A 27,630-nucleotide genomic window follows, 5' to 3' on the forward strand; every position below is an offset into this window, starting at 1 on the left:
ACATTTCACAGCAGATCATTAGATATGCGTCTGTGAGGTAATGGAATGCTGCCTGTCTCCCAGCCCCAAGTCAAACTCCCTGTGTGGGACCTCCATTTTCCAATGGGTAGGGGGAGCAAATCATGACAGCACAGAAACAACCCAGCTACTGTGCCAGGAGCTACAAAGGAAGGAGCTCAAGTAAGACAGGAAGAGATGATTGAAGGCTAATGTGAAGGAATGCACCCAAGAAGGCTGCCTAATTAGGAAAGCAAGTGGTTTCCTGGATGTTAAAACATTGAACAGAATAGAAATGGACAAGGTTTATGGTCTGTTCCTATTGCTGGACAGTCATTTTGGACATGGCCTAAAATTCTGCTTGTAACCAATTAATTTATTGAGGCATCATTTTATAGGAATGAAAGTTGAATCTGTGTTGATGGCTCATGCCTGTAATCCTACCTACTCAGGAGGCTGGCACCTGAAGATCAGGACAGGAAAGTCCATGAGTCACTTATCTCCAATAGCTATGTTGGAAAAATCTTGACATTTGGATTCCAGATATTATGCATTAAAAAGTAGAGTTGCATGTGAGCCACCATACTTATTACATTTCACAATGGACATGCTACCACTGTACAAGCCCTTCACAAACTTGTCAGTTTATTTCCTTTAAAAGAAACATAAAGAAACAAGTTTGATAACAAAGTACTCACTGCCTTACATATAAAACTGTGATCCCTCTGTATATCCCTTTGACAATTAAAAAAAAAAAAAGAAAATTAGGAAGAAGTCTTGTTTTTACCTAGACAAACTATGTACTCTAGGCTAGGCTATAACTGCATAAGTCCTGTTGGAGGTGGATTATCAATCAGTGTGTTTGTGAGGCTTTTACTTAATCAATACTATTCAAGGAGCAATTTACATGGCTATGATAATTTGATAAGATAAAAAGGTAAGTGTAATCTTAGGGATTCAAGAGGATGAGATCTTAAAGATAATGGTACAAAAGCCAGCTTAAGCAGAAAAACTGGGAATCTCCTTCTACAGCTAACCAGCAAAAATGCAAGGGTGCAGGTGTGTTCATGTGGTAGAGAACTAACTGTGAGCAAGCAAAGCCATGAAAGTATGAAGTCCTGAGTTCAAATCAAAATCCAACCAAAAGAAAGACACATATGGCCATTTTGAGAGGAGAATGTTGACATAAGTTACATCAGAGCAGGTGCACTGCTGGCTGATACATTCTTTACTATCAAGTTTATGGGACATGTTTCCTTGTATTAACACTGGCTTAGACAGAATAGTCTTTGGTCATGACATCCAAATTCCCTCAGGGGCTCTGTAAATTCCCAGGAATTGTGAGGCTTCCATGACTTAAGCAGGTGTTGTGTTCTGGAGTTGATCCTTATTCAGGTCTGGGAACTGCTATTTTTATTTGAATAGCTTATCTCTGCAGAGTGATTAGGTTGCGCTGGCTTTCTCATTTCTGACAATCTATCACTCAGTTTCACAGATTGATCGTATGAGGGATTTCACTTATTTCTGTAGAACTGTGTGTACATCTTTGAGTCTCAGTATAAGCTACAGGAAAAATCCATAGTAGAAAAACCGATTTAGAAATATTGAAGTGTAGTGTAAAAGAATGAAGCTTACATGTTCTTTTGAAGAAACTTTTCTATTCTTTGTCCTCCTTCCCAGAAGAATCTCTGTGATGATCACGCTGATCCAATAAGACTTGTGTAAATGAATCACTACTGCAGTCATGCAATTAGGCTCCGAACAGATGTCAGAAAGTCCAGATATTGGCTGCCTGTAGCTCCAGCCACCCCTGCCAACTCTCGCGAGCTTTGTCAGTAGCAGTTGATTGTAATGTCAGTGCAGCCCATTGCTGGAGCAGCAGCTGCATCCTGCCTTTCCCTGAAGCATTGCACGATCCTCACTGCTTGAAAACTTGGTTATCTTTCCTTGCAGAGTGTGAGGGGTAAGTTGCTCTGAATTTCCACCTTCTGTGTCCAGACACAAGTCTGTGTGAAGACTGGGCCGGCATATGTTTTGGTTCTTCACTGTTTGCTGTGTCTCTTTGGTGCTGTTAGGAGCGATCGCTGAATGGGTTACTAAAGAAGCCAGTAGGCACAGGCACCAGATCTTTCTATTCTTGAAGGATTGCACATTCAGTCCATTTGACTGCTAAGAACATGAGTTGTTGTTGTTATTGTTTTTTCTGCTTTGTATCAAAGGTCAGAACACTTGTGGATTCTCTGGATCACTGTTCTTTATCAACTTCCTAAAGGGAGAAAAAAAATCATATTCTACTTTGTCCTGATTAGTGAGATTCACTGGTTACTGAGCACGCCATAAAACAGCAGGTCTTTCTCTTTTGTCAGGCTTGAACACTTTTCTCTTTTGAAATGTAGCGTGAAATTAATTGTTCTCTCATTGATGGCTTAACAAACTGCTTTTCTTGTTTAACATATTATAAAGCTTTTGTAATAACGACTGGCAAGTGGAAGGTCAAAGTTTCCTTTACAGAAAAGGAACATGTGTTTCTTTAACCTCCTTTACAAACTTTTCCGCTTACTCAGCCTGTCGTTTTCTCATGTGTGTGTTTAAACTGTAGCAAGATATCCTACATTCATGTATGGTTTTTATCATTGTACAAATGTCAAGCAAATGTTTGTCTTGTAAGTTTGGAAACTTATCTTTATAAGTTATGCAACAAATCCAATTAAACCAGGAGAAGAAGCACTATGCATAAAATAAATAAGATGGAAAGAAACCTGAACTATAAACAAAACAATTTTCTTATTGTATTTCCATTTATACATGTATTCTCATGTCAAGGTTATGTTGTCAATAGGTTCATAATTTACGTAGAAGTCATAGCAACATTATGTGAAAGGGTTACTTAATACAAGGTAATGTCTATGATAAATAAATCCAAACTTCACTTATAGAACCCTAACTTAGTTTGAAGATAAGCATGAAGGTTTAAAGTATAGTTAAAGGTTGCAATGGTAATCTCTTGAAGTTTCTGTGCACTAAAACAACTGTAATTTGCAATGCCCAATGTAATTAGTAATGGACTTTCAAACTTCTGTTTCTTTCCTAATGGACTTATTATTTTTGTCCATTTGAAATATCTTACAGATTTAGTTGTTAATAACAACTTTTGAATCTACTCTCTATTGCATTTTAATAAGCATCAGCTAAGAATATCTTACTAAGGCACATCTTATCCACAAATAAACTCTATGCTTTGATTCGTTTGTTGGTACTAAAATATATATTTATATATTATACTTATGTTTTGATACTTTTGCCAAAACTCTGTTCATTCTTACCAAAATAGACTGTGTCTATTACTAGAAAAGTTTAATTGAACAGATGGCAAATAGGTTATTTTCAACTTCCAAATACCATTCAATTAATTTAGTAATTAATTTTTGAGATTATTTATACAGGGCAAATTTGTGATACACTCTCTGATTGGGGAACATCACAGATGTTTGGCTTCTCACACAGAACATTTCCTATCTGTAGATATCTTCCTAGAACCCAATTAATATGCACAGAGTTTAGGAATCTTGCAGATTCCTGAAAGTCATTGGTATAATCTGTTTACCAACAAATCTCTATTCTCTGGCTCACTTAGCTTGGATCAAGCAATCTTTTCAGTTTTTAGAAAACATTGAGTTGTTCTAATTATTTTAATTCTACTAAAAAAAACTTTACCAATATAACTGGATCATTCTAATACGATTAATTATTTTATCAGTATTTGAAAGGCTTTCTCCAATAAAATATATATTTTATTATGGTATTTATTTTAGGATAGGAAAATTACTTGATTCCCAGAGAATGTTATTTTGAATATTTAAACATGTTTTAACATTGTGTTTGCTGAGCAAATTATTTGGAATATCCAGCTATGAAAAACAAAATGTAAATAGATTGCTCTTAGTTTCAATCATTCAATCTCATCCATCTCTTATAGTTTACTGTATAGCTCTTACTGAAATTGCCTGAGAATTATGGCACTTTAAAAACTGAATAAAAATGCAAAGTAAATAAAACTTTATCTTTTACTTTAAAGTTACAGTTTTTCAAGTTCAAATTTTCCACAAATTGCCTGTAAAATTTTAATCCAAGAGTAGCTGATAAACTGATAAACTTGGACCTATTATCCTCATGGTTTTACCCTTCCTACTTGTCATTCATTTACTTTTGACACTCTAAACAAAACACTCACCTCTTTTTCAAATATTAACTACTATTTCAGTAGCTAAATGACCTGAATTCTGGAAATTTCAATTGGTGAAAGATTTGTTCTTTCTTTATATTAAACAGTTTGTGTGGACACTTGAAGTGGAATCAGTTCTACATTGCCATTTGTACTAGAATTTGCAAAAAAAGAATCAATTGTTTTATGGAAAAAATATTGTTAAAGATTGAACCTAGAGACTAATAGCATTTTATGGTCTTCACTTATTTGTATCCATTTTGATTGTTTAATCATGTAAATGATAAAGATATATTAAAGTGTAAAAGTCTCTTAGGACAAAATACAGACTGACAAATAAAGACAAAGATAAATGCTTATGTAAAATAATAAAGAAAGATTATTTAAGTTAGATGTTGCAGCCAGATATTAGGCAAAATGGGATATATGAGCATCTTCAAGTTTTAGATGCAATACACGTTTATGGTCCATGGCTTTCTTTAGAGTGAAACAATTAATTTAGATCTACACTGCTATCATGCTAATTGGTGTATGCTTACAAAGATTGCTTTTAATTTCCCTAATTGTCTTATTACAAAGTGAGAACTTGTAGATATCATTGTTAAAAGTAGTTTTAATTTATACCAACTGTATTGTAGAAAATTCTAACTTATTTGGCAAAAGATACAAATAGAAACACAGATAAGATTACATCCTCTTCTAATACCAGCTATTTTAAAAATTAAATTATAAAATTGCAATGTTTAATAATACCCCAAAATGTATTGAAATTAATTACACATGCTTTGAAATAAAATTAGCAGTTTAAGTAAAAGTTTTCTAAACATGGAAATTAGTTAGACCTAGAGATTTGAGAAGAGTCGCAGATAAAAATTAGTAGAGATAAAAATGATTAATGTAAGTTTTTTTTAACATAATGCTCACTTTTGTAGCCTTGAGTACTCAGTAGACTGAAAACTGAGAATGGCAGTTTGGAGCCACACTAAGTCCTAGAGACTTATCTCCAATTAAGCAGCAAAAAGCCAGAAGTGAAGCTATTGATTAAGTGATAGAGAATCAGTCTTGAGCACAAAAGCTCAGGGCCTCTGTGTTCAGAGTTCAAGCCCTAGGACTTTCACCCCTGACACACACACACACACACACACACACACACACACACACACATCAATATTTAAATAAGGCTAAAGAAACTAGTTCAGATTAGGCTTGCATGGACTCAGAGGACACTGTCTGGACTTCTCACGAAGAGAAATGTGCATGGTCAATGACACCACAATGAATTTATTAAAAGGCAGCTTCAGTGACTAACTCTGCCTCTGATTGCTTTTCTCCAATATGATCTAATTTTTCCAAAAAGGAAAAGAATATTCATGACAATTTGCTCTTCTAATTTCCACCTCCTTTTGCTGAAGAGAAAGGAACTGGTTTTTATCAGGAAAAATAAAAATAAAAAGAGAGTACCCCAAATCTGCTGAAATTACACAAATGTTTATATTTACCAAAACTTCTACATCATTAAATATTATTTGCATACTATTCTTTACAATACAGCAAGTTATATTTCCTATCATTATAACATTTAGCTATCATAATTAATGATCATATTATACAAAAGTATGGTACAATCATATATTTCATTGATCCCAGCATTTGCCTAATCATATCAAAATAAAATGCAAAGATGACTGTGCCTTTATTTTTAAAAAAAACAGGAATTAATACTATAGTAATAATCATATACAAAAATATATTTTCATACACACAAGAATATTGAGAGAATGACATCCCTAGACATAGTCATCAGGTCTTGAACTCTGATCTAAGTGTTATGTACCATGTTTATTATTTTTTTCAGTCAATACTAGAATAAAAAACTACTTGTATCAACTAGAATAAAAAGCTACTTGTAAGAGCAGTGGTGATGGAAGTAGATGTAAAATTGAAATACTCCAGGCCTTGAGACACAGATTGGGACTGTCCTCTCTTGACTGCCCCGAAGATTTTCTAAGTTAAGGAAACAAACAGAAAACAAATACTAATACAAATCCTCAGTGTTAATAGGATTAGCTTCTCTGACAACTGAGGTTGTGTTTACAATTACAGCATCAGAAAACATAAAGGAAGATGTTGTACATTTATGCAGATCCACGGTGGTTATGTATGTAAAAACCTGGATGTGACTATTTTGATTGTGTTTCTCATAATTATGTGAAGATGTTCATTCTTTTCATTGATATTTCCCTGCATGTTTCCTCTTTCTTTATTCACAGCACTGATGTGTGAAGATCTTCTTATTCACTTAAGAGACACTCCAATGTGCATTATGAATTTTTTTGGGGTCAATCACATAATTATATATTCAGAGAGTCACAAGTTCAGAGTTCTAACTCAAGAAGTCCAGCTTCTCAGGTAGTCCTTCACAGTATATGTTCTTATTGCACATAGCTGATCCCACCTAGGGACAGCCACCAAGGCTGGAGAGGTGCAGAGGAAGGGACAGAGCACCCTGGCCTTGCAGGGGAGGGGCACGCTGGCCTGAGACCAGTTCTGATTGTCTCTGAGCCAAGGTGGCCACCTCACTGCAGAGCACAATCTTGCTAACTAAAGTTCCTCTCAGCAAGGATACTTAGTTGGAGGATAAAAGGGAGGGAGGAGAGAGGGAAAGAGAGAGAGAGAGACAGAGAGAGAGAGAGACAGAGACAGAGATAGACAGAAAGATAGAGAGACAGAGAGACACAGAATCTGGCACGATAGTTACCAAATCCAGTCAGGCAGCTAGGGGAGGTTTTGGCTTTGGCAGACAGCAGGCTCGATGCCACACCCACTGCCCCTGGAATGCAGTGAAATGGCAGTTCCAGAAGGTCCTGTGGAAGCATGGGGATAAATAAAACTTTACTTCCTTTCTTGACAACAGTCACCGTTTTGCGAAAGAAATGACCTTCCTTTGAAGGAAAGAGTGAGAAAGTCATTCTGCCATATCCTTTGTCCAGTGAGCAAGGCCTGGTAGAGCCACATGTGTGGAGAAAGAAGGCAGAGGTGCCCATAAACAATGATTTTTACACAAGTTAGCGGCCTTGCTGGGGTCCTGGACTGACTCTTGGAAGAAGAGCCTTCTGGAGTCCTTGAGTTACAAAAGGAACAGTAGAAGATTGAAGCCACACAAAGAGGCACCTGGAAGTCCCTCAGAGGGACTTGGTATTGTGGGCAGCGACCTGGCTGAAGGCTACTGGACACAAGGGAGAGCCCATCTGAAGGAGGAGGCGGACCCTTCCCACTAGGCCCAGTTTGGGCTTGCTACCATGGCTCAGTATTGACCTAGTACCTGACTTTAGGGGTGCTTTTCTAACCTCTCTCCAGCCCCATATCATTACTTTTCTTAATAAAACATATCTCAAGAGTAACTTTTGTTTTACTAAAATTTCAACGACTTATTAATGTGTAATCACATCAATTACAATAGCTTCTTCAACTTAATGTCTCAGATTTTAATCCTTATGTGGACAATCCACAGAGAAGTATTTCTGACCATGCTATTGCTTATTGCTATGGAGACTATTCAACATGAGGTGCCCAGCATAACTACCAAATTGCAGAGCCATTGCCTACATAAGTGAAATGGAAAACTACATTTAAATCAGTGTGTGTGTGTGTGTTTGTGAGTGTGTGTGTGTGTGTGTGTAGAGAGGGAGAGAGAGAGAGGGAGAGAGAGAGAGAGAGAGAGAGAGAGAGAGAGAGAGAGAGAGAGAGAGTTAATTGGCCAGTCTTGGGGTGTTAAACCAAAGGCCTGGATACTGTCCCTGATTTTATGCTCAAGGCTACTGCCTGTTTTGGCTAATGCTCTTCTATTTGAGCCACAGCTGCACTTCAGGCTTCAGGCTTTTTAGAAATAAGACCCTTAAAGTCATTCTTGCCTGGGCAGGTTCTGAACCTCAATCCTCAGATCTCAGATCTCAGCGTCCTAAGTAGCCAGGAATACAAGCAAGAGCCACTGGCAAGTGGCAACTTTAATCTTTCATATAGGCAGCTTACTATATCCTTACGCATTTTTTTTGCCAGTCATGGGGCTTGAATCCGGGGCCTGAGTCCTGTCCCTGACTTCTTTTTGCTCAAGGATAGCACTCTACCGCTTGAGCTAGAGCTCCACTTCCAGCTTTTTCTGTATATGTATTGCTGAGGAATCAAACTCAGTGCTTCATGCATTCTAGGCAAGCACTCTACCACTAGGCCACATTCCCAGCCCCTATCCTTACACATTTTTAACATAGGTATCAACACTGCAAATGTCAGTTTTTCTCATTTGTAAGATGAGCTTCAGTTCTCTACTTTGTTACTTAATATTTTGCTAGTTAATTGTTTGACTTCTCTTTTGACAATAGACTAACATGTCAGGAGAGGAAGGAATGACCCAAAGATGGACAATGTGACCAAAGGGAACACTGATAGACACCTATAGCTCCTTAACGGTCTTGAACTAGTTCACAGGTTTATTGAGTGAAATAGCCAGGAAACTTCATCAAACTAAAGCACTTTATTTCCTCTTCTGCCTAACTCTCTTTTCTCCCTCTATGTATTTTCTCCAATATCTGCCTATAATTACTACAGCAGATATATATCTGACACAATTGGACTCCCAGTGAATGTTACATTTGAAGTGGATGTATATGCAACAGAATTAATGCCATCCATGTCTAACAAAACTTCTACTACAAAGTACTAAAACCTTCCACTACAGAGTTCTGCAAAGTCCTGTCAAGTAGATATAAAGATAATTGACATTAACACTCAAAAGTCAAGTACAGTCTTTATATTTGTCTTATTTCCTTCTAACATTCCTTTAAAATCTGGAACATTTCCTTTAAAATAATTCTACATAGCACTTGATAGTGGTAAAACAATGCCTACTTCTTGTTGTTTATTTTTGTACCAATACTAGAGCTTGAACTCAGGGCCTGGATGGAGTCCTTCATGTTTTTCAATCAAGTTTAGCATTCTGCTATTTGAGCTACAGCTCCATTAATGGTTTTTTGGTGGTCATTGGTGACAAGATTCTACTAGGGCTGGCATCGAACTGGGATCCTCAAATCATCCTCCAAATAGCAAGGGTCACAGGCATGTCCAACTGGTGCCCAATGTTCTTGTTTGTTTGTTCTTGTTTGTTTCTTTCCTTCATATTGTAAATACAAATTAGATGAATAAACCTCACTGCTTACCTCTCTTTCAGAAATCAACATGCAGGGCAAACGCACAGTCACAAAGACCCGCATTCTCTTGTGGCCCCTTCTGCTCTGTTTGTTCGTGGCGAAGTCGCTCAGCGCGGTGGAGGACATCGTAGTGACCACCAAAGCGGGGCCAGTCCGAGGGATGAACTTGGCCGTTCTTGGAGGCACCGTGACCGCCTTTCTCGGAATCCCTTATGCTCAGCCGCCTCTTGGTCGACTTCGATTCCAAAAGCCACAACCCGTGGACAGGTGGCTCGACGTTTGGAATGCCACAAACTATGCCAATTCCTGCTATCAGAACCTAGATCAAAATTTCCCGGGCTTCCCGGGATCAGAGATGTGGAACCCGAACACAGCCCTGAGCGAAGACTGCTTGTACCTGAATGTGTGGGTTCCAGCACCCAAACCCAAAAACGCCACGGTCCTGGTGTGGGTTTACGGCGGTGGCTTTCAGACAGGGACTTCCTCTTTAAATGTCTATGATGGCAGATTCCTGGCTCGGGTGGAAAGGGTTATCGTTGTGTCTATGAACTACAGGGTGGGAGCGCTGGGATTTTTAGCTCTCCCTGGAAATCCCGAGGCTGCAGGGAACGCAGGCTTGTTTGATCAACAGCTGGCCCTTCAGTGGGTGCAGAACAATATAGCAGCCTTTGGTGGCAATCCTAACAGCGTGACTCTCTTTGGAGAAAGCGCAGGGGCAGTTTCAGTGAGCCTTCATTTGCTGTCGCCTCAAAGCTACCCCTTGTTCCTCAGAGCTATTCTACAAAGCGGGTCCGCGAACGCTCCTTGGGCAGTGATGGCCCCCTCGGAGGCCAGGAATAGAACCCTGACGCTCGCCAAGCTTGTTGGTTGCTCTAGGGAGAATGAGACCGAGCTCATCCATTGTCTCCAGCACAAGGATCCCCAGGAAATTCTCCTGAATGAAGTCTTTGTCCTTCCCCACGAAAGCCTCTTGTCAGTCAACTTTGGCCCCACGGTGGACAATGATTTCCTTACTGACATGCCGGACACCCTACTCCAAACTGGACGATTCAAAAGCACTCAGATCTTGGTGGGTGTGAACAAGGATGAAGGGTCAGCTTTTCTAGTGTATGGGGCCCCCGGTTTCAGCAAAGACAATGACAGCATCATAACGAGAAGTCAGTTTGAAGAAGGGTTGAACATGTTTTTCCCACAAGTGGGGGAATTGGGGAAGGATTCTATCCTTTTCCACTACGTTGACTGGCTAGATGATCAGAGACCAGAGAAGTACAGGGAAGCCTTTGACGATGTGATTGGCGATTACAACATCATATGTCCTGTGCTGGACTTTGCCAAGAAGTTCTCTGATTTGCAAAATAATGTCTTTTTCTACTATTTTGAGCACCGATCCTCCAAACTTCCTTGGCCAGAATGGATGGGAGTGATGCATGGGTATGAAATTGAATTTGTCTTCGGTATGCCTTTGGAAAGAAGATTGAATTACACAAAACCTGAGGAAATTCTGAGTAGATCTATGATGAAACGCTGGGCAAATTTTGCAAAACATGGGTAAGTTCTGTTTTCCATTCATGTTTTTCTCTCTTTTGTCTCTACCTGGCTTGAACTCTGGGGTTGAGTTCATGAGAGCCATGGAAAAGTGTAATTTATTCTCTGTAACTAAACTGCTTTTGCTTTTCCTTATTCAGTGAATTTCCTTTCATTAATTTTTTTCTTTCTTTCTTTTTTTTGTTTGTGCAAAAGTTCCTAAGATAAATCATGAACTGCTCATGGAAATTCTTTTGAAATTCACTTCAAAAATATTACAAAGTACTTTAATAATGTCAAATGAAGTTATAATATGGTAATAACTGCTTACCATAAGAATGTGACAATTCCCCCCTAAAATGATTGTGCAGAGTTCTACACTAAGCTATATGACAGAACCTATGAGGGTCTTCGCCTTTAGCTGAGCTTTTCTTCACTAGCTCATCTTAAGGCCAATATTAGACAGTGATTTTACAAAACATCCTACCTTCCCTCCTGGGTTATCAATGTTATGATATTGGGTCCTTAGGGCCAGAATAGATTTTTCTTCTTAAAGCTTGTTTAACTAAGGCTTTTCAACTTTATAACAATGTAAAAGTAATATTTATCAGTATATAACACACTTCAAGTTTTCCACCTTGAACTTTTCTGGGCTAGCCACATGTAAAGATGAGGTTCAGTGACGTTTCAGATGCAGGAGAGTGTGACACTGGTATGTAAAGGGCATGCCAGCTCTGTGAAACACTGTATAACTCTGCTACATTGCACATCCGGTAAGAGTACTAAATATGTTTTCAATACATTCAACCTACCAAGACTGCTTCAGGATGTTGTTAGTTTCTGTATATCATCAAATAAAAGTTGTTCAGTAAAATATCAAAGACTTATTCTATTAATTTGATCCTCAAAAAGAATATACTGCCTTCTTGCACTTTATCTAGTAAGGTCTCAATTTTTCTTCTCATATTTCATTCATTATGTCCACTGTCTAAACAAAAGTATTTCTAACCATGTGTCCCCCTTTAGCCAGTTGCATCTTCTTTATGCAACTAGTAAGGTAACAGATGTAACTCAATGAAATTGCTTTTATGCCAATATTTTTCCTCAAACTATGTTTATTTTTAAAATATTTTACCAGCCACACTTATTATCATTAAGAATGCAATTCACTATGCTTAACTGTTACATAGTTTTAAAATTTCACTTTTTCTTTAAATTTTATTTTGCCTATGATTGTTTAGTAATCATCTTTGCAAGTAACACTATCTAGGGTGTTTCTAGTTGTATTATTGCTATAGACATCTAATTTAGTTGATTTATAGTAAGAAATTGCACTATATCATGTTTTCACCTTTGAAATGTATTAAGGTTTATTTTGTAAACCTCTGTATGACCAATCTATACAAACATGTAATGATCCATAGGGAGCAATGTGAGTTCTTTCACTATTTTATATTATTAGTTCTGTAAATGTATTCATACAAGATGTTAATAGTTTGTTTACTTATATCAGGTATTGGGAGAGTGGTTGTTAACAGCTCCAACTGTAATCAGGGTCTTATTTATTTCACTATCTTTTTCTTTTTAATATTTTACAGCTACATTATTACTTCTATGGCCATTTTAGATTTTGCATTCCTGACTGACTTTTTTATCATGGTAAAATTAAGTTACTTGTCCTAAATTTAGCTGAGTCTAGTACAGAGAGATGTAGAGTTTTGCACTTAAAGGCTAACATCTCTTACCTTCCCAAAGCTTCTCACTTCCTAACTCAGCTTCCTACTCTATTATCATGCTTCAAAGCTGTCATTAAAAAATTCAAAATAGAATCACATATTCCCCTTCATACTTTTCTTATTGCTGTCATAAGGTGCTTATTTGTACTGTCATTTTTTCTATGTTTGTTGTTTTTGCTTTGTTTCAGTGCTAGGAACTAAACAATGAACTATACAAACTTTTGAACATTATCTGGTTTTACACAGTCCTATTTAAGTATATTTATAAAACATTTTTTTAAAAATGGTTCTTTAGTTTGTGTGCAAGTTTTTCATTTCATTGTTGTGTATTCTGTCTTGTGGATTCTAGTTTTCTGATATGGATTGACAGTTGAAGTCCTGAGGAGCAGTCTGCTGTAGTCATTGTGCAGGTTGGCTAGCTTTAAATATTCTTCAATTTCTCTTAAGAAGCTTCCTGTATTTTATTTCAATGAAAAGATACTTTAAAAATAGGATTCTTAGTTGTGGTGGTTACTTTCATGAGTTTTAAAACCTGCTCCATTATTTTATCTTCAGTTTATGTTATGTGAAGTGAGATTTTTTTATATATATATTGTTGTCCATATATACAAAGGCTGTCAGAAAGTAGGCCCCTATTTGTTTCGAAATTCTTCTCTTGATCTTTAGTTATCTTCCAATGGTGTTTCCATGTTGTTTCAAGTATAACTGTTTTATTTTTGATGGATAATGGTAGGGAATTTTTTTCAGGCTTTTCTGATATTCTTCCTAAATTGATCATTTATATCATAACTTGGTGATATAACTTTGCATTTACCATGACATCAGATATATTATCACTAGTATCTCCTTCTAAAACTTCAATTACACAAATATTAAGCTGGTTACATTCGCCTAAAATCACTACCATTTTGTGAACCTTCAATTTTATATCTATTTCTAATATTGTCATTCTTTACTGATGACTTGGCAACTTCATAGACACTCCCTAATTTGTATCAGTTAATTGTTCATCTCACTTATTTTTTATTTGCATTTTCAGCCTAATTTTTTTCTTTTTATAGTTGTTTAATTTATTAATTACCTTTACTATTTTTAAAACATGTCACTTAATTATTTCCTTTACTATTTAGTTTTTGGACCAATTCAATCCTCTACCATATATTCATTTTTCCCTTTTGTATGTTTCAAACTCAAAAACATGCATTTAAGTTGGTCACTGGCAATCCTAGCCACTCAGGAGGCTGATTTTAAGGATCATGGTTGAAAGCCAGCCTTGGCAGGAAAGATAATGAGGATCTCACTGCCAGTTAATCAGCACAAACTCTGGAGAAGAGCTGTGGTTCAAGTGGTAGAGTATTAGCCTTGAGCATAAAAGCTCAGGGACAGTGCCCAGGCTTTGACCTCAAATCCCAGGTTTGACAAACACAGATGGACTGGTGTGCAGGTGTGTGCACAAACACACAGCCACCTACATATTCCATGGACTTGCTATAAGACACTTCTTAATAGGAGACGTCTTTCATATACCAGAATCATATGCAGCAAAGGTACTTTGAATCTCATGAGTACTATCTGACTGACAAGGTCTGAAACATATGGATTATATCATTAAAATAAAACATGCTGAAATATTGAGGCTGCCTAACATTTATAAGATGAGAAAAATCATGCTTCATAGAAGAAAAGCAATGACAGCCAGTAGAAGACACAGCAAAACGTAGCTATGTCTTCAGCCTACAAATGTTAACTTCCTTATATTATATACTCACCATACTCCTTTCACCATGAATTATTAAAAGCAATCAGAAAGTGTGCTGAGAAGATGCATTTGATTGTAAACTTATCATTCTAACATGTTAGCAAGCTGATACCTGCCCAATTAATGTTTCAAATGTAAAGGCAGAGAATAGACTAAAATTAGACACCATGAGATACAGAGAAAAGTTTAAGATTGTGAAGGACTGTCATCTGGCCATCTACTCCAATTTTTATCAGACTTATAATTAGATTTTCTGACAGATAATAGTTCTTGTAGCTTCCAGAGTGAGGAAAAATTCCTTACACCCTGATTCTGTAATTAGTTGTGGTGCATTACCATAATTAACCCAACTGGAACACTTTGATGACTTTGCAGAAGATCAGTGCCTAAATCCCTTTGCATTTATTTTATTGCTATCATGACAGCATCAATATCCTATTAATTCCAATCCTCCTTTTTCCCCAAGGGGCTGGGTGAGGAATTACTCAGAAATGAATAAAACAATGAATGCTAACTACAGCATTCTGGGAATTGACTTTAACAGAATATAAATGTAGGTAGAAAAATGCATTATTATAACTTATTTCAAAAGGATGAATTATATTGTGGGACAATGGAGAAGATTACTTTCCAAGGGATTTCAGAAAGCAGTTGTTGCCATCAATAAGAGTAAAATTATAGAGAGAAAGTAGGTGAACCCCCCAAAGGGTAAACTTTATGAAGGAAGCTATAAAGTATATTTTTGACCAAATTTTGCAGAATGCTAAGTAACAGTGTAATGGGGAAAGCCCAATATTATATTAGTGTGAGAGAGTATAGCTTAAATTTGAGTTTTCAGCCTAAATTATCCTAAATCACATTTATTGCATCTACTTACTAGGAACTAAGTTACTGTGATTTGTTTAATGTTCACTCAAATATTTTCTGTACTGGGAAAAATTATAATGTTCAGAACACTGTTCAAGACAACTTTTCAGGCTAATATAACAAATCCATCTTTTAGAAATCAAATGACTAATTCTGAGAATATACATATATCACAATAAAAGACCAGGTACAAAGCAACAAATTCAAATAATATGAAATAACAAAATTCTGTTGCCAAAAGAGTCTAGCTCTTTCACGGAAAATAAATATATTTTTCTGGCTGTTCCATGATCAGATATGTGTTTTTTCAGGATAGTAAGATGTAAGCAATTGTTCTTGCTCCAATTTTACCTCCCAGTCCTCCCAATCAACAGTTTTCCTGGTCAGCGTGTTAAAAAGCTGAAGTCATTCCGTCCACTTTCTATGGACAAAGTTTGAGTTTTGCCCTTGTCCCTTCAGACTAATAGAGGTAAGAGCATCTGAAGGCATTTTTAACTGGTTCATTACAAATAATGTATTAATATTAACTAATCCACTGAACCTCTTTTTCTTTCAAGCCAGTAACTTTTTTACAAGTTAATGAAATTACTTTTAATAGATCAAGATCAGATTCTAAAAAGTGATGATACCAAATATAATTTGTTTTGTGACAAGTAAGATTGAGAAGAAGTATTTTTGTAATACCTCATCAAAGAGCATGGGAATAACTCAAGAAGATCAGGGAAAGTGACCAAGTGAAAGGATTCCAGATTTTCCTTTAAGGCCGTGCGAGTGACTGATAAAGCTGGGCACAGGTGGCTCACACCTGTAATCTTAGCAACTCTGGAGGCTGAGATCTGAGGATCACATTTCTAAAGCAGATTGGGCAAGAAAGCCCTTGGAAAGCTAACCTCCAATTCACCAGCAAAGAGTCAGAAGAGGAGCATTGGATCAAATGGAACACTTAGCCTTCAGCAAAAAAGCTCAGCAATACTGACCAGTGCCTGAGTTCAAGCCCCAAGCTCACAAGCGCTCTTGTGTGTGTTTGCGTGCCCCACCCTCCCCACCCCCAACACTTCCAGAGAGTTCTGTTCTGAACTGGATTGGAGTAGGGAAGTCAGATCAGGGCATGGAAATAGGAACAGGTAGAAGGTTTTGAGTTGGTGCTGCTTTCTTATGGGAGACAACACACACTTAGATGCTGACAGGTGATAACCAGTGATTGATTGTTAAATGATTGATTAATGGCCTTTTAACAACTGTCTCAGTGTCATAGGGATCTGCCTGCTTTTATTTACCTTACTTCTTTTTTGTTGTTATTTGGATGGTAGTGTAGCAGCAGAACTCATGGCTTAGGCACTGTCCCTGAGCTATTTTTCCTCAAGTTTAGTGTTCTACCACATGGAGTCACATCTCCATTCCCTGTTTTCTGGTGGTTAATTTGATAGAAGAGTCTCATGGACTTTCCTGACCAGATTGGCTTTCAGGCATGATCCTTAGATCTCAGCCTCCTGAGTAGCTAGGATTATAGGTGTGAGCCACCAGCACCCAGCTACCACACTTCTTTACTTAATTATGGTAGGGTCTTGCTGTATTCATGAGGTTGATCTCAAACTCCTGAGTGCTAAAGATTCAGTTCAGCTCCCAAGTAAGTGGAACTACAGGGATGCACTCCCATCCTCAGTTATATAGCAAGATGAGAGGGAAGTAAGCATTAGTCTTCTAAGTAGGCTTTAGCTGAATGTAAAGAATTTTAATGGAACTGGAAAGTCTCTAACTGACAGCAAGACAAGAAAGCGAAGGAGGGGTGAGCCAAATCCCGCTTTATGTATCCTCTTAGAAACCTAGAAACTATGGAAAACAAATGGCTCTGGGAACATGAAACATCCACCCTCTCCTCAGTTTCCTTGAATATTCTGGAACATATTACATCATATCTCTTAAAAGTCAATTTATAACACTAAAATGAATTCATTTATGATAAGAGCAATTGATTCCCTAAGGCATGTATGTTTCATGTCACAAATAAGCCAAAATAATGTAGCCCTCAGTATGTTCAGAACACTATCAAGAAAATACTCAACAAGTGTCCTTTCAATCAATAATTTTGAGCCTAAAGCATTCTTGGTTTTAATAACCGTGATTAAAATTCATTGATGTCTCACCTCTGAGAATACCCTGCTTAGTGCTTTTGTGTTATTAGCAAGGGTGCAGCACTCTTAATCAAAATATTTCATTGCGAATTGGTGGAGGTAGGTGGTGAGCACAAACAAAATTGAATGGCTCATAATTCTACAGCTAAGATGTAAACCTCATCGAAGCTCTGAACTGTATTCTAAATGGACTGGCAGAACATAGCTATGTCACTCTAAACTCTGCCATTACACTGTCAAAAGTTTGGGAAAATAGAAATCATTTCATCGCTTTTGCCATTACTTCCTCTCTCTAAAATGAATGTGCTAATTTCCTATTTAATGTTTTTGATACAAGACATTTGAGAAATTATATATGAAATACCTAAAACTCTTCAAAATTTATACTCTATGTACCATGGCCAAACACAATATACATGACACCTAATTAGATATGGAAATCAGCTAAGAAATTACTCTTGTTTAGTTCAAGATGGCCCCAAGAATATCTATGGGACTTAAATTTGCAATATTATTTTTTATTGTTTTTTTTCCTTACTTTTCTATGACGTGTTTTTTTTTCCTCTCTTTTTGTTTCGTTTTTGTTTTTTGTTTCAGTCATGGGGCTTGAACTCAGGGCTTAGTACTGTCCTTAAGATCCTTTTACTCAAGGCTAGCACTCCACTACTTTGAACTACAGCTCTGCTTTCAGTTTCTGGTCAATGGGAGATAAGAGTCTCATCCGGACTTTTAAGCCTGGGCTAGTTCAAACAATTATCCTCAGATCTCAGTCTGCTGAGTAGCTAGAATTACAGGAGTGAGACACCAGTGCCTGGATTATAATTTTTTTTATTTGTTTGCTTTGTTAGATAGTACCTTCCTTCCTTCCTTCTCTCTCCCTCCTTCCTTCCTTCTGAGTCTCTTCATCTTTCTTTCTTTCTTTCTTTCTTCCTTCCTTCCTTCCTTCCTTCCTTCCTTCCTTCCTTCCTCTTCTTTCTTTCTTTCTTTCTTTCTTTCTTTCTTTCTTTCTTTCTTTCTTTCTTTCTTTCTTTCTTTCTTTCCTTCTTTCTTCTGTTCTGTGCTGGTATCAAATACAAGCCTTCACCCTTGGTAGGCAAGTGCTCTACCAATAAACTACGTCTCAAACTCAGCCTTCCTTTAACTGAGAGTTTAGTGTGTGTTTTCTTTTTTATTCTTTTTTTTTTTTTGCAGGGGGGAGGTGATGCTAAATTCAAGGTAATGCAGGTTCATGCAGAAGAGAAAACAGGGCATAGGAACAAGAATTTGGAAAACAGGGTCCAAGGGAAGATCAGCATAGAGCACAGAATATGTAGGAAGAATAGCAGTAAAAAAAAAAAAAAGAAAACACACATTATGGCACTGAAGTGAGAATTCTCCTTGCCTACATGTGGCCAGCAGTGTTTGAGGATGAGGACTCAAGAGACAACAGGATATTTCTTTGCCACTGGCTCCATTCTAGAAGGTGACCCAGGACTCAGCAGGTTTACAGATTCCCCTGGAGGGTTACTGAGCTGAGGAAAGAAAGGATTAGTGAGATAAGAACAGAAGTTAATCTAAACTATTAACATTATGACAGAACTAATATTTCCTTCTCCTTTAGCCTGTCTCTAAAGCTCTGATCTTATTTGTTTTAGGGATTTTCTGCCTAGGAAATTAGTAGCCTTCTGAAATGAATATTTCATAAAATGTATAAATGTGTTTTAAAAGATGTTAAATTGAACACTCAAAAATAAGAATCTTGAAAACTATTGTTTTGGAGGATAGAATGACTTGGGGGTTTGAGTTCAGGGGTCTTTGGCTCAAGGTGAGTACTCTCCCACTTGATCCATATATGGTGCCCCGGCAGTTCTAGCTGTAACAGTAAAATTCACAATCTGCGATATCATTTTCACATGGTCTATGACTAACATCACTACTCCCCATGTCTTATCTACTAATGGAATTTGAATTCATAGAAAATAAAATTGCTCAGGCATTGTAATATAAGGGATCCACTTCTGTTATGAAATCTTACTTGGATGGTGTAAAAATAATTACAAAAATGACTAACTAGTCAGGATGTCTAAGTCTCAATCTTGGTTTCATAAATTTGGATTCAGAATATATTCAACTTACTAATCCTGATTATAAAAAGATATATAAATTGAAATCTTTACCTTAACTATGGCAGATGGCCATTTCAGTGGCTTTCTGTGTCTCTGTTTAATTACATTTTTTCCTCTGTCTTCAATGCAAAGAAGATCATTTATATGGAACAGGCACGTAGCAATAATGCAGTAAAAATAATGTCAACTATGTTCCATGATAGTAGATGTGATGATTTTCATTACCCTGTTATACTGGAAACATGGAAGTTTTTGCTATAAACCATGAAATACATTTGAATAATGCTTTGTATTGCAGTATTCTAGTAAATAACTGAGTGCTAATAGTAGAATGAGAAAGTTTAAAGAGAATAATACTCCCATCCAAATTTTCAATGTAATTGAACATCAATGTGTATTTGGTATTTATTGAATTACAGAATGATTACATGATTGAGTAACTGAAATATTTATTTATTCATTAATTTATGGAAATACTGAAGGCATCATATTTGCTAGGTAAGTGTTTCATAATTTGAGCCACAATAAACTACTGGTGAATTTTTTGTTTCTTTATCAAGCCATGATCCTTCTAGTCTACGTCCCTAGTATCTGGCAATAAGAGCTGTGCCACAAGGCCCAGTCCTATTATTTTTATTTTTATTTTTGTTTTTTTTAATTGTAGAGGTAGTGCACAAGGTGTTATAGTTACATAAGTCAGATATTGAGTACATTTATTTTTGAAGTTTTTATAAAATTATTTTTAAATTACTGCAAACTTTCTAAAATGTTGTATATCGCATGAAGCTGTCTTGATTTGGAATTTATTGTAGACATAATTGTATAGTCAGAGACTTCCAAATGGAAATAATAAAATTTGCCCACATTCTTTAGTTGTTGAAGAAGTCAAATTAAGTATACAAATTAATTCCACCGGAAAATGCTGTATATATTCTAGAGTCAGTTAATATTTTCTGTCTTGTTTAACCATGTCATAAAAAACTGGTTTATTGGGCTGGGAATATGGCCTAGTGGCAAGAGAGCTTACCTCATATACATGAAGCCCTGGGTTCGATTCCCCAGCACCACATATATAGAAAATGGCCAGAAGTGGCGCTGTGGCTCAAGTGGCAGAGTGCTAGCATTGGGCAAAAAGAAGCCAGGGACAGTGCTCAGGCCCTGAGTTCAAGGCCTAGGACTGGCAAAAAAAAAAAAAAACTGGTTTATTATCATTTGATTTTTTTTGTTTCACCAATTGCAGCCTCACTTTTCATTAGACTTTAATTTCTGCAGAAATACGTTAAGCCAGTATCCTGATCAAATACCTAGAGATAGGCAGGACTATATACATCTAGAACATTCATACAATGGGTAGAAATGAAAGAAAAGATTAATCACCTAGAAAATTCTGGAAATCCTATTACATTATGAAGTGTACTGGGTACATTTCAGTAGGGATGGGAAACAGAATAAAGGGTCTAGAAAAATAAAATCTCCTAAAACTAATGCTATTGTGAAATGCTGTAGAACTATCATTAATGACTTGACAATAGTTATCCATGTAGTGTGTATTTATGAAGCCCTCCCCTTTCCCCCACACATTCCCATTAGGGTTCATGTCTGCTCTATCTCTCAGCTTACCACTGCTGTGACAAAACACCTGAGAGACATAATTTCAAAGGAGGAAAGAGGAATGATACGATGTGTTGGCTTCACAATGTAGAGCATGTTGTTCATTTGGCTTCCATGCATCCTTGTCAAGAGGCAGAATATGCTTATGCTAACCTGAAAGGAAATCTAAATCATTCTGCATGTGGGATTAGAAATATAGAAACTTACATAATGGAAAATGACCTTACATGTTACAGAGTCCTTGAGATCTATTCATCTTAAATTCTTACTTCAAATAAAAACTTCCGTGCAAGTAAATCAGGTTTCATTTAGCTTGCCTCACCAGAGGCCCATGAACATTCGAAATAAGAGTAGTGTGAAGTCTTACATAAAAGTTGAAAATATTTGCACATTTTTAGCCTTTCAAATTGGGAATAGCTACTATTTTCAACTTACATTTTAATAGTTTGGTTAGCTTGGTTTATCTACCCAATCTCCCCAAAGCCCACAAGAAATCAAGTTTAAACATTTCTGCAACCCAGAAACATGGAAGTTCATAGCAATGTTCTCTTTCATGAGCTAATTACCAAATGATATGATAAACTCGCATTTAAAACTATTTCATAATGTTTTGAGAAATGTGTATGCATCATTTGCTTTTTAAATACACAAGATCAAATCAGTTTGGGGCTATTTTAGTGTTTGAACTTAACATTATATATTAAGCCAAAAGGAATAAATTACTACATAATTGATGCTAGTTTTGATTACATTTTAATATTCTTAACTTCCTCAGATAAGGTTAACTTCTGCAGGATGTCTTTTTTGAAGTTGTAAGTAATATTTTAGAAGTATACTCTTAGTAGTCTTACTGCTGTCAATAAACAACCTTCTTACATTATAAAGGAATAAAACAAATCTAAAGCTACATCCTAAAAATAATGTGCTATTACCCCGCCAATTTTGTAGCACTGGTTCACAAAAATATCACTGGAATATTACAACTACACATATCAAATAAAATACAAATGTTTCACTATTTATTTGTACATGTTACTTATGAGCAAACTTACTTATTGTTAAGGTCAAAGAAACATTTCTCTTCCAAGTGTACATGAATTTATAAACACTATGTAAAGTTATAAATAGCACCTGTCAGATCTATCAATCCTTGTGCATGAACTAAAGTTGATATACTTGTAATTATTTAAATTACAGAATTTTGTGTAAGATGATAGTTTATTTTAAAGTAATTCAAGTGACCATAGTGTTAATATGAACATTTATCTGAATTATATTAAAAATAAGTTATGTTAAAAAGTAATAATAATAAAGATTTCTCCATTTGACCCCAATTATTGCATGTGAATGTAGGGATTTTGACTGAATACATGTGATAAAATGCCTGCTTAGCAAGCCTAAGGCCCTGAGTTCAAATATATTTATAACCAAAAAATTAAATATTGTCCATTAAAAAAGCTAAAACTGTGTTAAGATACGATTTATCATATAGAAGGAAATTCAGGTCTATTTTTCATGTAAACATATCAGAAAATAAAACTAAAAATATTTATTCAAAAGCATCCATAATTTGAGAGTGCAGAAAAACACGAATTCTTATGATGCCAAAAACTTATTCAAACATGATACTTCAACTATTATTTATCTCAATATTCAATGAGTTTATTCTGAACCTCAAAATATACAGTAATTTGAGCTGGGATGTAGCTCAGTGGCAAAGCGCTTGCCTAGCAAGTGCAACGTCCTGGGTTGGATCCCCAGTATCAAAAAAGAAAACACACAAAAAATACAGTTAAAAAATATACAGTAATTCATTATTTATAATTAATATGAGAAATCTAATGATTAGGTACCAGACTAATGAGGCTAGACTATACCAGGGCTAGCAACAAACCTTTAAAAACCACACACAAGGGGCTGAGGATATGGCCTATTGGCAAGAGTGCTTGCCTCATATACATGAGGCCCTAGGTTCGATTCCCCAGCACCACATATACAGAAAATGGCCAGAAGTGGTGCTGTGGCTCAAGTGGCAGAGTGCTAGCCTTGAGCAAGAAGAAGCCAGGGACAGTGCTCAGGCGCTGAGTCCAAGCCCCAGGACTGGCCAAAAAAAAAAAAAAAAAAAAAAACCACACACAAGTCCTAGAAAATTATAGAAACCATTCTCAAGGATCCTGAATTTATATGGTATCATTTTAAGTGGTTTTGAAATATAATGTCATTTTATTTTGCTTTGAAATACTTCAGTTCAAAGAGGAAAGGAGAAATAAAGTATTTATTCTCATTCTTTACTCCAAAACTCAGATACAAAAAGTTGACATCTGAAGGAAAGTCATAGTTAATTTAAAAGTAGAGATTTTTTTTCTTATTTATTGTCAAAGTGATGTACAGAGAGGTTACAGTTTCATAAGTTAGGCCTTGGGTACATTTCTTGTACTGTTTGTTACCTCCTACCTCTTTCCTCCCTCCCCCTCCCCCCTTCCGGTTCCCCCCAGGAGTTGTTCACTTGGTTTACACCAAATAGTTTTGCAACTATTGCTTTTGTAGTGGCTTGTCTTTTTATCTTTTGTCTCCTGATTTTGATATTCCCTTTCACTTTCCTAGTTCTAATACCAGTGTAGAGATTTTGAGCAGAACACACACTGTCCATGCCTGTAATCCGATCTACTTGTGGGGCTGCGATAGTAGGATCGGGGTTCAAAGCTAGCTCAGGAAGGGAAGTCCTTGAGACTCCCAAATTAACTGCCAAAAAAGACAGAAATGGAGCTATGGATCAAGTGTTAAAGCACTAGCCTTGATGATCAGGAACAACATCCAGTCACGGAGTTCAAGAACCAAGACACACACACACACACACACACACACACACACACACACACACATTAGAGCTTTGGGGTTGATTCATTTAGTATATTCACTAGAAAACAGAATCACTATTTAGAGTCATATCTATAAAATCTGAGTTCTAGTCAGGATTTTTTTCTCCCTAATTTAACAACTGAGTTTTACATAATCAATAAATACTGCCATAAAAGACCCAGTTTGGTAATTAAAACAATCAGAACCATATTTCATCCATTTTGACTATTATTCAGGCAGATTAAAATAAACTATATAATTACTATAATAAAGATGTAATTGCACTATTATTTGGGCATCTGGTTGTCGTCTCTGATTTGTCCAACATTATATGTATGAATAATTTTTAAAATCAAATTTTTCTATTACAATGTAACTCACATCTGCACAATATTTTATAATTTAATTAATTTAACAAGTATTTACACCATGCCAATTCTAAGCCAGGCAGTAGGCTAAATGTTGTGTAATCAGCACACATAGGGTTCAACGTGAAGTAGAACCTACCCCTCTCTCCAGGAAGAGAACAGGAATGAGCAAGTTACCAGACTAATGAGACTAGACTGTATCAGGGATAACCACAAACCCTGAAAAACCTCACACAAGTCCCAGAAATTTCCCAGGGAGATCAAAGTTCCCTTCCAAAGATAAAATCACACTTGTAAAGACCTGGGTGAAGGCAGGTGAGTCATGAATCTGGAGATCATGACCTGATCATGAATTTTTATGAAAACTTTTTTAAAGACAAGATAGAGTTCTCTCACATTTGAATCTTGGAAATGTGATTCTGTCTACAGAGAAGAAGCCGCCCGGGGAAGGAGCACCTAAAGTGATGTGGAGTGGTATGGGGACAAGGTGAATCTCGGGGCCAGCAATGGGAATGAGCAACCAAGACCTAGGGACGACAGGGGAGGTTTTGTTATAAAAATCACCGCATACTTTTGATTATTTGGATAACTATGGAAAATATGAGGAGAAATGAAAATGAAAGAATATGTTCCAGGGTTCTGACTCAGCACAAGCCACGGCATCTTATTGAATGAAGTACACACGCATACTGACATGGCAAATGCAGGGGGGAGATGGCATGCTGTCACCCCTTCGAACAATTAACATACTGTGTTATGAAATGAATATCAGGAAACGGGTATTGAGTGAGTGTGGGATTAACGAGAGGGGAATGGACACAGGGAAAAACGAATGAGGAATAAATACAGTCTAAATATTCAATGAATATGCAAGACAGAAGAAAGCAGGGCATGATAGGAAGAAGAATAAGAATGAGCTGGACACTTAAATAAGCACATTACATTTTAACTCCTATGTCCAAAAACTGATGGATAAAATGACTAAGCAAAATAAAAATCACAAATAGGTAGAGGACCGAAAACCAGAGGAAAAATATAAAATCTGAATAAAAAATCTGAAGACAAGTTTCTCAGAAATACAGGCAGCACATTGTCAGGGGAAGACTGAAAAGATGATCTTTGTGTTTAATAATGTAGAACATTTCTGTCCTCATTCTAAGATCACAGAATCCCATGAAGAGAGAACTATTGCTCCATAGTCCTATGTACATACACATATGCTAACATCCGTATATGTTCAGCTCATATAATATGACATGTAATTCCATTGAGGAATGAACACACAGCGATATCTTTTGGAAATGTATTTCTGCTGCTTAGATAACTTATGCTAAAATCTACACTATGCAAATTTCAAAATTCCCAATCCCCTTTGGCTCCTCCTCCTGGCATTCTGAGTCAACTTGCAGTGATAACTTGTTTATATTGTGGTTACAAATTTTGTACACGGGTGTCTGGCTGCCCCTGCAGAACCCATTCGACCCTCTGCCATCCAAAGCCCCCACTGTTTATACCTCGTGTGGCATGGGGGCAGAGAGTCTATTGGAGAAGTCACTGACTCTTATACCACTAGCATTATTCCTTTTCACTTTAATACTAACAGCCTCGAAGGGGACACTCATCCTACACAGCTTAGGGTCTTATTTTGCTGTTATGTAATTAAACTTTGTGGAATTCACTCAATATGCCCAATATACTGGGCATATTTACTATTCAGCCTATTTTTTTTCCCATATCATATATACCTTTCAAGTTGTTCTAATATTCATCCTGACATTCTGTCCAGAGCTTGAGACCATTCCTCTTAATTTTTCTGATCTGCAAGTATCATAATCTTTATTTTTTCATGTGTTTATATAATTTTCATTTGCCACTAAATAGTGCACATTTTTCAAATGGTATACAGTATACCTGAGGAAGAATAAAGTACAACACCACAAGTCAACAAAAAAGGAAACAGTCTTTCCTTTGGGTAATAAGAACATGAATAGAAAAAATATCCAAATACCTAAAAATCAAATTAGTCACAAGTATGTAGATTTATAAAAATAGGATTTTAAATTCATACAGTGAGGTAGTAAGCTACATTTTAGTTGGTTTTCAGCTATTTGAAATAAATGTGGATGGAATATATAACTACTGATCAGAAGAAGAGATAAAATCAGGTGTATCAGTTAAACAATCATAATCTTAATTAAGCCTGAATTATATGATCACTACCAAACCATGAAATATACACAATGTGATACAAGCTCCAGAATTTTTACTCAAACTCATTTGTAATATATCTAGCAGTTAAACAAGATATGATTCCATCTTTTTTAAATGTTATGAGTATTTTTGCTTCAAAGCTCAAATTTTCTTCTTTTATCATACTTTTGGTTCAAAACGTGTGCTTTTAGCACCTATAAAAATAAACTAAGAATCAGTTCAAGAAGTGCATCCATACCCTGTCGCTCTCTGTCTCCCTGCTCTTCTGCTGGCTGTTTTCTCCGGATTGCCCCTCCATACCCAAAGAATCTGTCCACTCAGGACTGGGCCAGAACTTAGCAATTAAGCTATGTCCTAACTTTCACTATTGTATGTTTTTGCTCTTTCCTTATCACTCCTCTAGGAACCGACAATAAAATTAGATCTCATGTCATTCTATTGCTAATTTTCCATGTTCCAAGTATTCTGGGAAGTTCAATTCTGTAAAAACATTTTGTAAACAGGCTCTTTTTCCAACATGTTTCAGCATGTGGAAATGGATATGGTTAAAGTTGGAAATGATACGGTTAAAATTGCGTGGGACTCTTTTTGGTTGACTATTTTATGTCATTCATCTACATGTTAGATTTGTATCAGCACCAGATATTTCTGGTTCTCTGATTCTATAGTATCAGTAGAAGTCAAGTAAGATACTTTCAGCAACTCTCCTTTCACCCTGGATTACTTTGGGTATTTGGGGTCATTTGTACTTACAAATAAACTTTAGGAAATACTTTTTCTTCAGACTCTGGAAAATGACATTGGCATTTGGATAAAGATTGTATTAAAATTATATGTTGCATTAATGAGTATAACTATTTTCCTACTAATTCTGCTTCTCCAAGAACCTGTGGATTGTTCTATCTTCTGGTAGGGTCAACATTCTCCTTCTTTGAGACTTTATAGTTTCCATTGTAGAGGCATTTCTGCATTTGTTCTTCTCAGTCAGATTTATTCTTATGTGAATTGTTAATTCTTCAGTTATATTCCTTTCTTGAT

The 27,630-nt window shown here is 36.3% G+C and overlaps 1 protein-coding gene across 1 annotated transcript in view; it reads left to right on the forward strand.

Moving 5' to 3' along the window:
• Positions 1 to 1,881: 1,881 nt before the first annotated feature.
• Bche (butyrylcholinesterase) overlaps positions 1,882 to 27,630 on the forward strand; it is a 54,408-nt gene continuing 28,659 nt past the window's right edge. Inside the window, exons 1-2 of the mRNA XM_048346019.1 lie at positions 1,882 to 1,960; positions 9,441 to 10,968. Coding sequence (XP_048201976.1) covers positions 9,449 to 10,968 — 1,520 coding nt within the window. The 5' untranslated portion in view covers positions 1,882 to 1,960; positions 9,441 to 9,448. The remainder of the gene's footprint in view (positions 1,961 to 9,440; positions 10,969 to 27,630) is intronic.

The sequence above is a fragment of the Perognathus longimembris genome, chromosome 5 (assembly GCF_023159225.1).
Source record: "Perognathus longimembris pacificus isolate PPM17 chromosome 5, ASM2315922v1, whole genome shotgun sequence".
Lineage (NCBI taxonomy): Eukaryota > Metazoa > Chordata > Mammalia > Rodentia > Heteromyidae > Perognathus > Perognathus longimembris.